Source organism: Pan paniscus, chromosome 18 (assembly GCF_029289425.2).
Source record: "Pan paniscus chromosome 18, NHGRI_mPanPan1-v2.0_pri, whole genome shotgun sequence".
In the NCBI taxonomy this organism is placed as follows: domain Eukaryota; kingdom Metazoa; phylum Chordata; class Mammalia; order Primates; family Hominidae; genus Pan; species Pan paniscus.
The window spans coordinates 57667646-57683358 of NC_073267.2; the positions used below are offsets into that span (position 1 = coordinate 57667646).

At 45.8% G+C, this 15713-nt stretch overlaps 1 protein-coding gene across 1 annotated transcript in view; it reads right to left on the reverse strand.

Moving 5' to 3' along the window:
- The window catches only part of ABCC11 (ATP binding cassette subfamily C member 11), a 66314-nt gene that overhangs the window by 38814 nt on the left and 11787 nt on the right, over window positions 1–15713 (reverse strand). The window contains exons 6-12 of the mRNA XM_034940111.4: window positions 11669–11842; window positions 10752–10899; window positions 10436–10584; window positions 8997–9104; window positions 6494–6745; window positions 3971–4042; window positions 952–1076 (exon numbers count right to left, since the gene is read on the reverse strand). Coding sequence (XP_034796002.1) covers window positions 952–1076; window positions 3971–4042; window positions 6494–6745; window positions 8997–9104; window positions 10436–10584; window positions 10752–10899; window positions 11669–11842 — 1028 coding nt within the window. The remainder of the gene's footprint in view (window positions 1–951; window positions 1077–3970; window positions 4043–6493; window positions 6746–8996; window positions 9105–10435; window positions 10585–10751; window positions 10900–11668; window positions 11843–15713) is intronic.

The window sequence follows — 15713 nt, forward strand, 5'->3', positions numbered from 1 at the left end:
TCACGATCGGTGACCAATTACCAATTAGATGTGGAAGAAATCAGAGGAGGAGACATCTGGCTTCCCAGGGTGCAAGGTTTGGGTGATGCCATTAAACTGAGTTGCACAATTTGGGAAAAGAAGCCAGGGGTATGGGGCTGGGCAGGCAGGGTGCTCATGAGTTGGTATTGGACATAATTGTGAGGTGTCCACAGGACAACTAGACAGAGACAGCCAGTTCCTACACCTCCATATCTATGTTGTTCCCGGGGGCAGATTGCAAAACCAAGCAAACAGTCACAGGTCAGAGTCCACCATAGTTGGAAGCATAGCTGTAGCATTCAGAGCAGTTTTCCTGGACCCTTCACTGAACAGGCTTCACTCATGACATTCAATCTCATGTCTTGGGCAGGTTAACCCGAGAATTCTAGGGCAGGGAGAAGCCATAGAGGGAAAGGAGGGATATGGACAAGACTTGGGAGATCCATGGGGCCATAGATTCAAACTGGTTTCCTCTACGTCACAGAACCTCATCGCTCCCATTTGTTTTCCTTTTCACAGAACCTCATTGCTCCCATTTGTTTTCCTTTTCACTTAGGGGCCAAGATTTAATGAATACAAATGAAGTTCTAATGTAGCAATATTGGAGGGGGAGAGTGTATTGACTTTTGAGCCAATATAGCGTAATAGTTAAGCACGAAGTTTCTGAAAGCAACTGGGTTCAAATCCTGGCTCTATCACATCCCACCACCTGGGTGACTTCGGGCAAATTATTTAACCTCTTGGGGCCTCAGCTGATTCATCTGGAAAATTGATATGATGGTATTTCTTTCACAGTGAGGGTTGAATATGATAATGCGTTTAAGTGGAGCACACAAGTGTTAGCAGTTGTCAGGTTACCGTTTGAAGCTGGAGGTGCCCCCAGACCAGCCACATGCCCTGTACTCTCCCTTTCCCCTCCCAGGAGCTTACCGGGCCTTGTCATATGCACCTCCCATGAGGATGTTCTCCCTGATGTTCCCGCTGACGATCCAGGCCTGCTGGGGGACATAGGCCAGGCTTCCCTGCACCCCCACTGAGCCCTCGAGCAAGTGCATCTGCGGCAGAATGAGTCCAGCCTCAGGACCAATTGGGCCAAGGGACAGAGCCTGCCTGGCTCAGCAGGCACAGTGCCCAGGGCCCCACTGCCCTCCAGGACCTTGGGGGCTCTCCTAGGTAAAAGGGACTTTTAATGTGGCCCTACCAGGCCCACCAGCGAGTTCCAGGGACCGGCCATGAGAACATGTGGAAGCAGCTGGAGATAAGCCCAGCCAGGTCCTGCTTGGACTGAATCCAAGGTCTGCACTAAAGACACTCCATACGTTTTTTCCTCTTTTTTTTTTTTTTTTTTTTTTGAGACGGAGTCTCGCTCTGTTGCCCAGGCTGGAGTGCAGTGGCACGATTTCGGCTCACTGCAAGCTCCACCTCCCGGGTTCACACCATTCTCCTGCCTCAGCCTCCTGAGTAGCTGGGACTACTGGCGCCTGCCACCACGCCCGGCTAATTTTTTGTATTTTTAGTAGACACAGGGTTTCACCATGTTAGCCAGGATGATCTCGATCTCCTGACCTCGTGATCTGCCCGCCTCGGCCTCCCAAAGTGCTGGGATTACAGGCGTGAACGTTTTTTCCTCTTATTTGTCCCAGCCCCATTCCCTGGCAGCCAGTGCCTCCATGGTCTTCACCATGCACACCAAAAGTTCCAGGCTATCTCTGAGCATGCCTGGGTATTATGGAATTATTATTGTTAGGTAGGATAATGTTATCATGGTTAGGTAGAAAAACGTTCTTACTTTTGGACATCACGATGAAGTATTTAGAATGGAAAGTGTTATAACCTCTGTAATTTAAAGTATTCTACAAAATATATGTCTATATAGTAAGGTAAATATGCAAAAACTATCAACTGCTGCATCTAGATGGTGGGTATATGGATCCCTGCTGTAGTGTTCTTCCTGCTTTTCTGCATAAGTTCAAAACAACACGTTAAAAACAAATAGAGATAGACACTCATCCCCAGCACCCTGACTTGGGACCTCATCATTCTCAATCCTTTCTCTTTTATACCCTAAAATGTTTACTTCTAGTTTGGAGCCAAGCTTTAATGAATAAGAACAAAACTTTAAAATGGCATCTCTGTCTTCCTTTATTAGAAGAAAAGTGACAGGCTCATTTACATAGGAAACTGACAAACCACTGGGCACGTAGGAGGTGGTCTTGCCTGGAGGCTGCCAGGCAATGCTGCTGTGATGTAGAACAGAGCTCTGACCTCAGGTGGACCTGGGACTCAGCCCTGGCTCACCCCTTACCTGCTGTATGACCTTGGATGAGTCACCTCTCAGAACCTCACGTACTCATCTGTAAATGGGTCATTGTGAGTATGCCTTTGTCATGGGAGGTTACCAGAGTTAAAGGGGAAAATGGAAAGCTCTTTGCACAAGACTTCGCATGTAAGTACTGAAGCTAGTTTTACAATTTTTTTTAATGGAGTCTTTCTTCTTTGCAGTTGCAAAGAAACCGGGGAAAGGCCATTCCACATGCAGCACGTGGCTGATGTGTTAAGAGAGAGCTGGCTTTGGTAACACAACCACATTCCAAGGAGGGGATGAGTTTGGCAATGTGCATTTGGGAGAAGGAGCTGAGGGAAAAGCCAAAGAAAGGAAGGAAAACTTCTCCCAGTGTTGGGGGAACAAGGGACAATGGGCAGAAGAAGAAGGGGGAAGAGATGGCAGCCCAGGAGGGGGTGAGGTTGGGGCTCCATGGGGAAGGGCTGGTGTAAGACGCTTGAGGGAATGTGACCAAAAATGCATAGCAGGCGTCATGGGTGCTTTTAGTGTTCGTTATAAGGTGTGCAGTGTGACCCCAAAGGATCTGGGGAATGGGTTTGGGGTTTTTTTGAAACTGGAGAAATGGCCGGGCATGGTGGCTCACATCTATAATCCCAGCACTTTGGAAAGCTGAGGCAGGTGGATCACTTGAGGCCAGGAGTTCGAGACCAGCCTGGTCAACATGGTGAAACCATGTCTCTACCAAAAAATACAAAAATTAGCTGGGCATGGTGGCGCATGCCTGTAGTCCAGCTACTCAGGAGGTTGAGGCATGAGAATCACTTGAACCCTGGAGGCAGAGGTTGCAGTGAGCCAAGATCACACCATTGCACTCCCGACTGGATGTGTCAAAAAAAAGAAGAAAGAAAGGAAGGAAGGGAAGGGAAGGGAAGGAAAGGGAAGGGAAGGGAAAAAGGAAAGAAAAGAAAGAAAAAAGAAACTGGAGAAAGGGTGTGTGAGCCACACGTCCACATGGCAACAGACCTCAAACTCGTCCACAGGGGATGGAATGGGGGGTTCAAATCTCAAGGGCAAGGGCACCCAGCAGGCATATGTACCCCACTGCCGGAGTACGAGTAAGACTGCCCCATCCCATCCAGTAGGGCTCCTCTCCCCAGCCTTCCTTCCTTCTTTCTCCCTGTTTCTCCCCCCACATTTCTCTTCCGACGCCATCCTAAAAGGCACATACATCCCACTCCTCAATGTTATGAGTTTGGCTTTACAAAATGATTTTTATGCTCTTTTTTTTTTTTATAGGGACCATTGCAAGAGGGTATTGCAGTGTGGAAGAGAGACTGGACTCAACTCTCTGTGAAATAATTTGCATGATCGTATTAACTTTGTGTTAATATCCTGTATCCTCACAGAGCACAGGTGAGGACAGGTCTCCAGGTGACATAAGAGGCAGCTTGCACCAGGAGTGCTGCCACAAGATGAAGAGAGAGGGCCACCTTGATCACGCACCTCCCGCACAGAGCAAGCACAAACATTTTTGATTTATAAAAATCCCACTTGCTCAGACCCCTGTGAGGAAGAAAGCAGTGGGGGGCCCCGCCTGGGGCACTGGAGCTTGGGAGGGCCTGGACTGCCCGCAGACAGGCAAGCATGTGGCCACAGATCACTTACCTCCTCCAGGATGGCTGACAACAGGCTGCTCTTACCACTCCCCGTGTTGCCGCAGACCCCTAACATCATCCCCTGCAAGCCAAGGAGGACATACAAGTGTTGGGACAGCAAAGCCCTGGCATACCCACCTGCCCATGGCGGCTCAACTGTTTAGAACCCAAAACAACACACAGAAAACAAAATAACCACACAGAGCCCAAGACTCCTCAGACAAGCAAAGCTCAAGAGGAGCTTTGTGCTCAGTCCCCGGAGGCAGGTGGGGTGACCCGAGAGGAAGGAGATCACAAGGGAAAGGCAGAGGGGAATTCAGGGGTAGGTGGCAAGAACCCTGAATTCCAGATTTGTGTCTATTCTGTGCAGCAATCCTGGGAAAGCCACTTAGCCTCTCTGGGCCTCAGTTTCTCCATTTGTGAAATGGGAATAAAGAAGCCAGCCTCACAGAATCTCATGCATGCATGCATGCATTCATTTATTGAAACATTCATTCACCCATCAAATAGTTATCTGAGTTTCCTCTATGGACCCAGTAATGAAGAAAAGACCTCAACATTGAGCTCAGAATATAAGCTGAGGGGATGGGAAGACAGACAGACTACATAAATAAATAAATATCAGATGGAGATAAGTGATATGAGTAAAATGAAGCTGGCTCTTATGACAGACAGAAAGTTGGGGGTTGAGGCAATTTTAGATGGGTCAGCCAGGGAAGGCTTCTACAGAGCAGGTGTCATTGCTGCCCAAGAGCTGTGAGAACACTGGGGGGAAAAGGTTCAGAGGTACAGGTACAGATTTGGAGGAACCTGGGCTCTAAGGGCAGTGAAAAGTCACTGAAGGGTTTAAGGAGAGTGACTTGAATTGGTTTATGTTTTAGAAAGATCCCTCTGTCATGGTATAATGCAGCTGCCCCCAATCTTTTTGGCACCAGGGACCAGTTTCATGGAAGACAATTTTTCCACCAACTGAGGGATGGCAGGGGATTGGTTTCAGGATGAAACTGTCCCACCTCAGATCATCAGGCAAGATTCTCATAAGGAGTGTGCAACCTGGATCCCTCTCATGCACACTTCACAATAAGGTTCGCTCTCCTATGAGAATCTAATGCTGCCGCTGATCTGACAAGAGGCGGAGCTCAGGCGGTGATGCTCACTGGCCTGCTGCTCACCTCCTGCTGTGCGGCCTGGTTTCTAACAGGCTGTGGACCAGTGCGGGTCTACCGCCCAGGTGTCGGGGTCCCCTGGTATAATGGATTTTGGAGGGTCAGAGAGACAGAGGATGGGAGTGGGGCGAGAGATGCAAACTACCTATTGGGTACAATGCACTCTATCGGGTCACGGGTGCACTAAAATCTCGACTTCACCACAATACAACTCCTCCGTCTAACCAAAACCCACTCGTACCCCAAAAGCTATTGAAATAAAAAATATATATTAATTATTTAAAAAAGGAAAATCCCTCTGTCTGCTGTATGGTAGAAGGCTCATAAGAAGGCGAAAGTGGGAGCAGAGAGGTGGATGAGGAGGTTCTGGGAGCGGCGTGACAGTGGCAGGGATAGGGCAGTGGAGGGGCTATGGTGAGGGTGGCAGGTTTGGGGCAGGTGTGGAAGTCAAGCTGACAGGCCTTGCTGGTGGATTGGATTCGAGGGAGGGAAGGAAAGGAATCAAGTGTGACTTCCAGGTCCTCAACCACTGGAAGGATGATGGTGCCATCTCCCAGGAAACGGAAGATTTGGGGAACTCGTCAAAGGGGGTGAATATCAAAACCTTATTTCATTTTAAATGCTTGATGGACATTTAAGAGAGATATTAAATAGGCAGTTGAGTCTGGAGTCCAGAAGATACTTCAAGGCTAGAGATAATAGCACAGAGATAGAATTTAAAACCGCAGGGCTAGAGATGATCACCAAGGAAGAAAGTATAAATAGATAAGAGACAGTAGATATTAGATATTAACACCTATTACTACTAGATATTATCTATTTTTTAGACATTTATCATTATATATAGATCAATATCTATATCTATTCTATATCAATTATTATAAGATATCAATATCTACATTAATAGATAACAGAGAAGAAAAGAGGAGGGGCGAAGGGAGACAGCAGGAAGCTAATCTTTGTAAACATTAGGCAGAGAAAGAACCAGATAAGGTGAGTTCACAGAATAACCAAATTCAAACACAGGATAGTGCTTGGCACATACGAGGAATGTAATAAATGTTAGCTGGGTCTCCTTTCCCTTCTCCTTTCTGTGTCCTTAGTTCTTCCAAGGACAAGCACACAGTACTCTCATATTATTTTGGGTCTTACCTAAGCCAAAAAAATTTTAAATGATAGATTAATTCACATTAAAAAATGAACGATATCCTGTGTTTGCCCTCCATGAAAAATTTGAATTTTAAGGGGAGAGATCTTGGAGAGGGCAGATTTTAACCAAGGAAATGGTGGGGCACCTGGCCAAGCTCCTAGCCTCAGGTCCTGAGAGCCTGGCAGCTGGCCTGCCTGCATGGCCTGAACAAGGCTACCTTGGACACCACCAGGTTGATCTTGTGCAACTCTGAGCCCAGGCTGTTCCCTTCTTCCTCTGGCCCGAGGGCATCTCTAGGCCTGGTCATCCCCTCAGAAGCATGCCCGTTCCTCTCCAGCTCCAGTGCCCCATTGACGATCCCGGGACAGGTCTGTTGCCACGACAAGGTGGCCTCCTCCAAGACCAGAGCTTTGCTGGGGTCTTGTAATGTCTGGACATAGAAAACAGGGCTCTCCTGGAGGAAAAACTTCTGTAAAGACAGAAAGAAACAGAGGGAGGAGGAATACAGTTCTTCAGTTCAGCAGGAATGTGTTCCCAGTTTTACAAGCCTGCCAGTTGGTATGGTTTTGTGAATTTCTAATAAGCAGTAAAAGTTTGCAGAAGTACCACCAGTTAGGAAAGGCCAGTTTCTGTGGGTGAAAATTCCAGGTCAGTGTTTTCCAAATTTCAGACCACCGGGCCACTCTTCCATATTTGCAAACACTGCACTGTCAACTGCAACTCTGCGCTCAGGAGGTTGACTAAGGCCTAACCTACATTAGCCTCATCCCAAGTGATGATAGCCATTGACTCATAGGATTGATGTTTTTCTAATTAAATTCTATTTAGATTGGGCTGGACATAATGGCTCATGTCTGTAATCCTAGCACTTTGGGAGGCCAAGTCGGGGGATTGCTTAAGCTTGGGAGTTTAAGACCAGCCTGGGGAACATAGTGAGACTTCCATCTCTTTAAAAAAAAAAAAAATCTACTTGTAGCTGTTGAAAATAAAAAGCTCTGTCTGTGTCCCACACTGGGGAAAGGTCATTTGGGGTCATACATTTCAAAAGGTGATCATCAGCAGGTCAATTCTCTCTGCATCTCCAGCTCCCTGTCTATAAAGCACAAGGGTTGAACTACATAAATTCAAGCAATTAAAAGAATGGAGGGGAGTATGATCCTATGGAAGTCAGGTTACATTCACATATCCCTTCCTGGAGATATGCTTAAGAGATCTAGAAGGATGCTTCCTGACATTTTGGACTCTCTTACCCATCCTTCTGAGCTCGGATTGTGGCTTCCTCATCTCTGCCCCCTCCACAGGTGAAAACAGGCACAGAAGGGGAGAACGAATGGGTGAACCCAGTGTCCCATGGGAAGGAAGGCAGCAGCAGGAGCCTTCTCATAGCTGCTGAGAAGTCAGGGAAGCACACTGGGCTGGTGATAAGCAAAGCACTGTTTGTGTTACTCAGAGCAGCCAAGCTCATTCCAGCCTCAGGGCTTTCACACTTGCTGTTTCCTCAGCCTGGTCATCATCACTCAAAGTCACCTTCGCAGGGGCCTTCCCTAACCAGGCTCTTCCTAGGAACCCCCAGCCCTCCCCAACATACTCCCTAGAACAGGCGTGTCCAATCCCTTGGCTTCCCTGGGGCACATTGGAAGAACTGTCTTGGGCCACACAGAAAATACACTAACACCAACGATAGCTAATGAGCTAAAAAAAAAAAAAAAAAAAAAATAGCAAAAATAAAAATCACCTAATGTTTTAAGAAAGTTTACAAATTTGTGTCGGGCCACATTCAAAGCCATCCTTGGCTGCATGCGACCTGTGACCCAGGTTGGACAAGCTTGCTCTAGGACATCACATTGTTTTATTGGCATCATGACTCTTCATATGATCTGATCTAATCCTCTTTGATCATTAATTTACTTGTTAATTGTCTGTTTCCAATACCAAATCAGAACTCCCTGACAGCAGGGACCCCTGTTCAATACAGTATTCTCAGTGCCTGGCTTGTGGTAGGAGCTCAATAAATATTTTTTGCATTAATGAGTGAATGAGTGATAATAGGTCGTGGACTGCATGTACGTAAAAGTAGAGTGACTACAAAATGACTTTTAAGAATTGGTTTAGATTAGGGTTTTCAAACTCAGATGCCAGCTATGTAAATAAGTGAAGTGGACCATTTCTAAGATGATAAATGGTAAAATGCAGCTGCAGGCCTGGAGGTGCAATAGGGTATGGTACAGACTGCAGCAAACTGCAGCTAAATGCCTCCATCTAAACAAGGCAGATATTGCCTCAACTCCAGTGGCTTGTGGCCATGGTAGAATGTGGTCCAGGGTCACTAGATCTTCTAATCATTCAAGAGAATTCAAAAATCTGGGTTTTCACATAAAATGCCCAAGTTTTTCAATGCAAGCAACATCTATGGTGTTTTTCTAAAACAAAACTATCTATTGGGGTAACTCTATGCAAACCTGGATAAAGTCTGCAGAGCATCTGTCTGAGACCTGGTTTGGACACACTATCCTAAGATCTTCTTGGGGACTGAGACCTGACCCGATTCATCTGTCTTCCCAGGCTCCACACCAGCCTTGGAACAGGAGGTCACTGAGTTACCTAATCCCTCTCTCGACCTAGGCCTTGGCCAGGGGACGTGTTCTGGAGGAACATCATGGGGGCTGAAGACAGAGGAGCGTCCAAGCAGGGAGCCTACAGCCAGTCCCCTGATGACCTACCTTGAACCTCATCACTGCAGACTTGGAATTCGTGAGACCTTTGACTGCAATAGGCACAAAGAACACTGACAGCCGAAGGAGATTCAAGGAGGCCAGCATGCTGAAGGCCTGGATAAGAAGGGGAGGAGGCGGTGAGGGTCGTGGCCCTTCCTGCTTCCTCCATTCCCTGGCACCCGCATCCCTGAGCCACATCCTCAGCATCCAACAAGCAGTTGCTTCATCCAACAGAGGCTAAGCTAGTGTTTGGGGGAGACTGGAGAAAGCTGGGGAAAGAGCACTCGTCCTGGAGTCTTAGAGTCAAAGGCCTAGTCCCTGTTGCAGCTTAGCCACTGACATCTCTAGCTTTGGGCAGGTTGCCCCTACCACAGCCCAGTTTCCCCATTGGCATAGTGAGAAAAATCATAAAGTGCATACAGGAATAAAGTTGGGAAAAAACAAGAAAATTCATGTGAGTGAGCATTGCTTCCTTTCAATGTAGCTTGGTGCTATTCTTGCTGTCAAGGTCCTATTTCTTCTTCTTTGCCTTAGATGTTTGTTTTCTTTCTAACATTCAACATATCCTTACCCTTCATGCCTAACTTATGCTGCACTGTGACTATAGCAAAACACCTTAGGCTCTCAGGACCCCAGAAGGTGCCCTCCTGGAGGTGCCGAAAGAACCTTCCAATCCATACCCATCTCTCCTTCTTTCTTCTCCTGGCTTCATCCAAAAATGAACTCCAATGGAGCAGGAATGCCTTCGTCTAGACCTGCCTTGTGTCATCTCAGTGTGAGCCTCAAGTACCTCTGAAAGTATTCCTTCTATAGCGCCCCCAACACCCTCAGACTTCTCGGAGGTGTTTTCCTGGTGCATGCCTGAGCCAAGCAGAGGGGACAGCCATCTGGGGCACACACAACCCCTTGGCTGCAGACTCTCAAATGCTTCCCTTCTTGCTCTGGGTGCTGCCTCCTGGCCTCCCCAGTTGGATTACCACCCCTCCAAGAGCAGCACCGTGTCATATTCTGCTCGAAGAGCTGGGATTCCTAACACTGAAAGGCAGCTGCCACTTCTCAGGGCCAGGTTCCGACCACGAAGGGAAGGACTGAAGAAGCTATACCTTTGTATTTAAAGTGCACTTCCAGGGCCCTTATTTAGGGACTAGAGGAACTCCACAACCTCAAGGTGTTATTCAAATTGTCAGAATTTTAACTACAAGTACCACCTCCCCCACACCCCCGATGGTTCTGCTGTCCAGCCCGCCCACAGGGCTATCCAAGATGTCACTTTTTCAGATGGGTTGAGATGGAAGACAGCACTGTACTTTTGTCTGGAAAATCAAAATCAACATATAATGTCCATATACAAAGCCTTCAGACCTTTGAGGGGCATGGCTAAAAAAGGACACATGAGAAAATTCCCAATCATGATGGGGAGAAAACAAAGCCCCCCAAACCCTTACCATTGACACTGTGAGTTTCAGCTTTAAGGATGTGTGGATGAGAACCCAGACCACTGTGGCCACTGTGGGGATGATGAAAAAGGTTATATTTGTCAGGCTCTGGACAAGCCCGCACTTCTCCAATAGTTTCATTTCCTTCCTTCTTAGGTCTGGGAAATAAAAAAGAAATACACCAAAGATAACCACAAGAACATTCTCCAAAGAGCACAGCACCATCCCCAAAGCAGTAAAAAGAAAAAAAATCCTCAAGAGGTGAGAGGGGCTCGGCTCACCATGCCATCACCAGGTTTGGAGCAGAAAGTCAGACTTTCCATACCTTCAATGATTTTTGCAAATGGTTTCTCCCATGTGTACATTTTAATCAGCTTAATGCAAGTGAGAACTTCACTGGTCACACGGATGCGCTGGTCGCTGACCTCAGATGTGTGATGCTGAGCCTTCACAGCCATTCTTGTCATGAATACCTGGAGTCAGGATACAGCAAGTTTGGAGTTGATCTGCAAGGGCTTCCTTTGACAAGGGCAGGAGAGTTCAGCCTGGCATAAGTAGGGCAACTGGGTGTATTTCCAAAGAGAGGTTTGCCAATCGAAACTCTCCAGGCCACTATGCCTTAGAGCATCCCAGGGGCCTTTCTTTCCTGAGTCCCAAGCCAGGCTATGGCTACTTAGACAGAAACTAAACCGAAATGGTTCCTCTGTCTTCTGGAACCCTAAATCCTCTAATAATTAAAATCATCTTTCGATCAGAGTGACTGCACTCAGGAAAACATTCAATTTCAATAATTCAGAGCACACATAATCCAAGAATCATTTCTGTTTTCTCAATTTTATTTCACCGGAATCTTTGGCAACAAATATGCTTCCCTTTCCCCATTATACTGTGCTCAGACAAATGTTAAATGCTGGCTGTGTTATTACATCAGCACATTCTGGGTAGAAGAGACGGAACAAAAATCTCGCACAGAGATTATCTACAAAGGAAAGTTGTCGAAGCAGATAATCTCCCATAGAAAGCTACGAGGTAGACTTTGCACATCACATTCACCTCTTATTTACTTATTAACCGAATGTTGTGGCCAGAGAATAGTTTGAAGTAGGGAGTGGAGCTGAATCTTAACCACAATGGATTGAAAGGTCAACAAGAATCAATGTTCTCACTCAGAGGTATCCCAGATTCCAGAGCCCTGGGACTTCTGGGGCCCAGCATCAAATGGGTGACAAAGAAAGACATTACCTCCAGCGGGAAAGCCAGGAGATAGCATAAGATGGCAATAAATGCGGTGTATCCAATAATGAAGTAGGAAGAAATGCTGCAGATGACCAGCGATGCGCAGGTGATCAGTACTAGGGGTCCATAGCACACCCCTTCAAACAGGTAGTTTACGTCACCGGTGAAGAAGCTGATGGCCTGCAAGACAGCAAGTTGACGGGCACAGATGTCACCTCCCTGGGTACCCAGAAGGGGTGGCAGGTGGCCTCCCCATGCCCTCTCCTAGCAGGAAGGCTTGAAAGGAAGGGTGGAAGAGTAGAGACAGACAGCCCAGGTTCACATCTTTCTTCTCTCTGGCTGTGTGACTCTCAACAAGTTACTTTACCACTCTGAGCCTCAGCTTCTCCATCTGTAAAGCTGGAATAATTATACTTACTTTATATGGGTTTTGTGAGATTTCAATAACATAGAAAGTGTCTGCACACATAGAATGTGCTCAATAAAAGGGATATTTTACTACGATTAATACTACTACTATTACTACTGCTACTGAAACCATGCCCCAAAGAGTTAAAGAAACCAGTAACTAACAGAAATTCTTGAGTTTGTAGGATAGCAGTTACAGAAAGAAACAACTTGCTGAAAGTCCCTCTGCTTGTAAGGTAACAGAACCGGCTAAAATCGGTGGAACCAGTATGGCTAACTAGAGTCTGTGCAGAACCAGCTTGCTAACGACACAGCCTAAATTTTCACCACATATTTCATACTAATTCCCTGTGAATTTGCAAATGGGACCCATGAAGAGACATGAAGAGATCACTGCATATATACAAGGGCTTTTCAGACCTCCCCTCTCATTCCACCAATCACCTACTAATCTCAGAATCCACCCCTTAAATCTTTCCTAATAAAATCACTGTCTTAAAGCAAGCACAAGGAGACAGATCTGGGCTGGACTCCTGTCTCCTTGTGAGCCAATTTGCAATAAAAAGCTTTTCTTTTCTCAAAAACCCAGTGTCAAAGTATTGGCTTCTAGCACTTTAGGCAGTGAGCCCCTTTTGCTTGGTAACACCACTAATATCTATATTCCAGAGAATTGCTTCTATTCTTCACTCAATTCTATTCATTCTACTACTAATAATAATATTAATTAAATTTTCTCCTTTTTTTTCTTTTTTGTTATAGATTCTTCTGCCTACTTCCCTCCTCCCACATATACTGCCTGGCTCAACGCTATATAAAAAGTAACATTTGGCCGGGCACAGGGAGGCCAAGGTGGGTGGATCACTTGGGCCCAGGAGTTTGACACCAGCCTGAACAACATGGTGAAACCCCGTCTCTATAAAAAGTAGGAAAATTAGCTAGGCACGGTGGCACATGCCTGTAGTCCCAGCTTCTCAGGAGGCTGAGGCGGGAGGATTACTTGAGCCCGGCAGATCAAGGCTGCAATGAGCTGTAATCATGCCACTGCACTCCAGCCTGAGCAAGAGAATGAGACCCAGTCTCAAAACAAAAACAAAAACACAAAATCTTACATTCCAAATCGGGAAATCTTTAAAGAACAATTCACTAATGTTTTCTAGAATTGCCAGTCTGAATCCCTTACAAAGTGATTTGCTTTTAACTTTCACCTAAACTCCTTCCAGTTTCCAGGACGTGCCCTAGTGGGAGCCTTTAAAACATTTAAAAGTACATCAGGGAGCATAAATTGGTATAGCCACTCTGAAGGGCAATTTTAAAGTATCTTTTAAGATTAAAAATTGCACAAAACTCTATGATCTGGCAATTTCATTTTTCTGTTGCGAAACATTCACACATGTTAGATGAAGCACATACAAGGATGTTCATTACGGCACTGCTTACACCAGCCAAATGCTGGAAACATCTTACAAGTTGGTGGAAAAGGATTTAAAAAGTCCATCCCAGGCTGTGCAAAGTGGCTCACATCTACGATCCCAACACTCTGGGAGGCTGAGGCAGGAAGATTGTTTGAGGCCAGGAGTTCAAGACCAGCCTGGGCAACATAGCAAGACCCCATCTCTAAAAAAAATTAAAAATTAGCCAAGCATGGTGGTGTGTGCCTGTAGTCCTAGCTACTCAGGAGGCTGAGAGAGGATGATTGCTGGAGCCCAGGAGGTCCAGACTGCAGTGAGCTATGATGGCACCACTGCACTCCAGCCTGGGTGATAGAGTGAGAACCTGTCTCAGACAACAACAAAGTCACCCCAGAAGTAGTAGGTAATCTTGGGTCCTAGAGCTAAACTGTCAGAGCTCATGCCCCAGACTTGTCATTTACTAGATGTGCAACCATAGACAAGTTACTCCACGTCTCTGTGCCTCTGTCACCTCATCAGTGAAATGGAAATAATAATACAACCTACTTTCTCATATTGATTTGAGAACAGTGCTAGATAATGCATATATAGCACTTTATTCAGGCATGTCAAAAGTACTGTAATTATGATTCAGCATCACTGAATAAAATAATGATATGGTTTGGCTGGGTTCCCACCCAAATCTCATCTTGAATTGTAGCTCCCACAATCACCATATGTTGTGGGAGGGACTATTCTCATGACAGTGACTAAGTCTCACAGTATCTGATGGTTTTATATGGGGGGAGTTTCCCTACACAAGCTCTCTCAGTCTCCCTTGTCTGCCACCATGTAAGATGTGCCTTTCACCTTCCGCCATGATTGTGAGGCCTCCCCAGCCACGTGGAACTGTGAGTCCACTAAGCCTCTTTTCCTTTATAAATTACCCAGTCTTGGGTATGTTTTTATCAGCAGCATGAAAATGGACTAATACAAATAAGGACGATCTATGTGTGCTAACTGGAAAGCTCTGGAAAGCTCAGTCACAATAAGCAGGAGGGAAAGCTACAAAGCAACACAAAGATGTAGTATCATTGATGTAAAAAATCCCCCAAAAGCTATGTTCTACATTTTCTATTGGCAAAACCAAGAAGAGGACGCTATGTAAAACATAGTACCACTTACATAAAAATACACAAACACAAAATCCAATGTTTTTTATGGGTAACTTGCATGTGTACCTAAATGGACTGTTTTGGTTTTGGGTATTTTTTTTTTTTGAGACTGGGTCTCACTATGTTGTCCAGGCTGGGGTGCAGTGGTACAATCTTGGCTCACTGCAACCTATGCCTTCTGGGCTCAAGCCATCTTCCTTCCTCAGCCTCCCAAGTAGCTGGGACCACAGGTGCACGCCACCACGCCCAGCTAACTTTTTGCATTTTTGGTAGAGATGGGGTTTCGCTCTGTTGCCAAAGCTGGTCACAAACTACTGAACTCAAGCGATTCATCCAACTCGGCCTCCCAAAGTGCTGGGATTACGGGTGTGAGCCATCCTGTCCAGTCAAATGTGCTTTAAAAGGTCTGTAGTACAAAAACCAAGTTGCTAATGGTGCTAATCTCTGGGCACAGGGGAAGAAACTAGGTCTAAGGCAACTTCTATACTATTTTATTTTGTTTCCAAGGAGAATGTATTCAGATCTTTTTAAAAAATTAATTTTAGTGCAAGAGAAAGGACAAAGAAATGTTTTTAAGTAAAAAAAATTTTTTCAATTAATTTAAAAATAAAATGTAGGCTGGGAGCTGTGGCTCATGCCTGTAATCCCAGCACTTTGGGAGGCCAAAGTAGGCAGGTCACCTAAGGTTTGAGACCAGCCTGGCCAACATGGTGAAACCCCGTCTCTACTAAAAATACAAAAATTAGTCAGGCGTGGTGGCACACACCTGTAGTCCCAGCTACTCGGGAGGCTGAGGCAGGAGAATTGCTTGAACCCAGAAGGCAGATGTTGCAGTGAGCCAAGTTTGCACTATTGCATTCCAGCCTGGGCAACAATAGGGAAACTCCAGCTCAAAAATAAATTAATTAATTGAATTAAATTAAAATGTATATAAGCAACTGCCTAGAAATCCTTACTTCAGAAATTACTTCCATCTCCACTCTCAAATAGACCATTTTGTTTTATGCTTCTATGAAGATGTTTGAGGAAACTGGATTTTGCATACAGCAGGTGCTCAGAATATACAGAAAGGAACCAAGC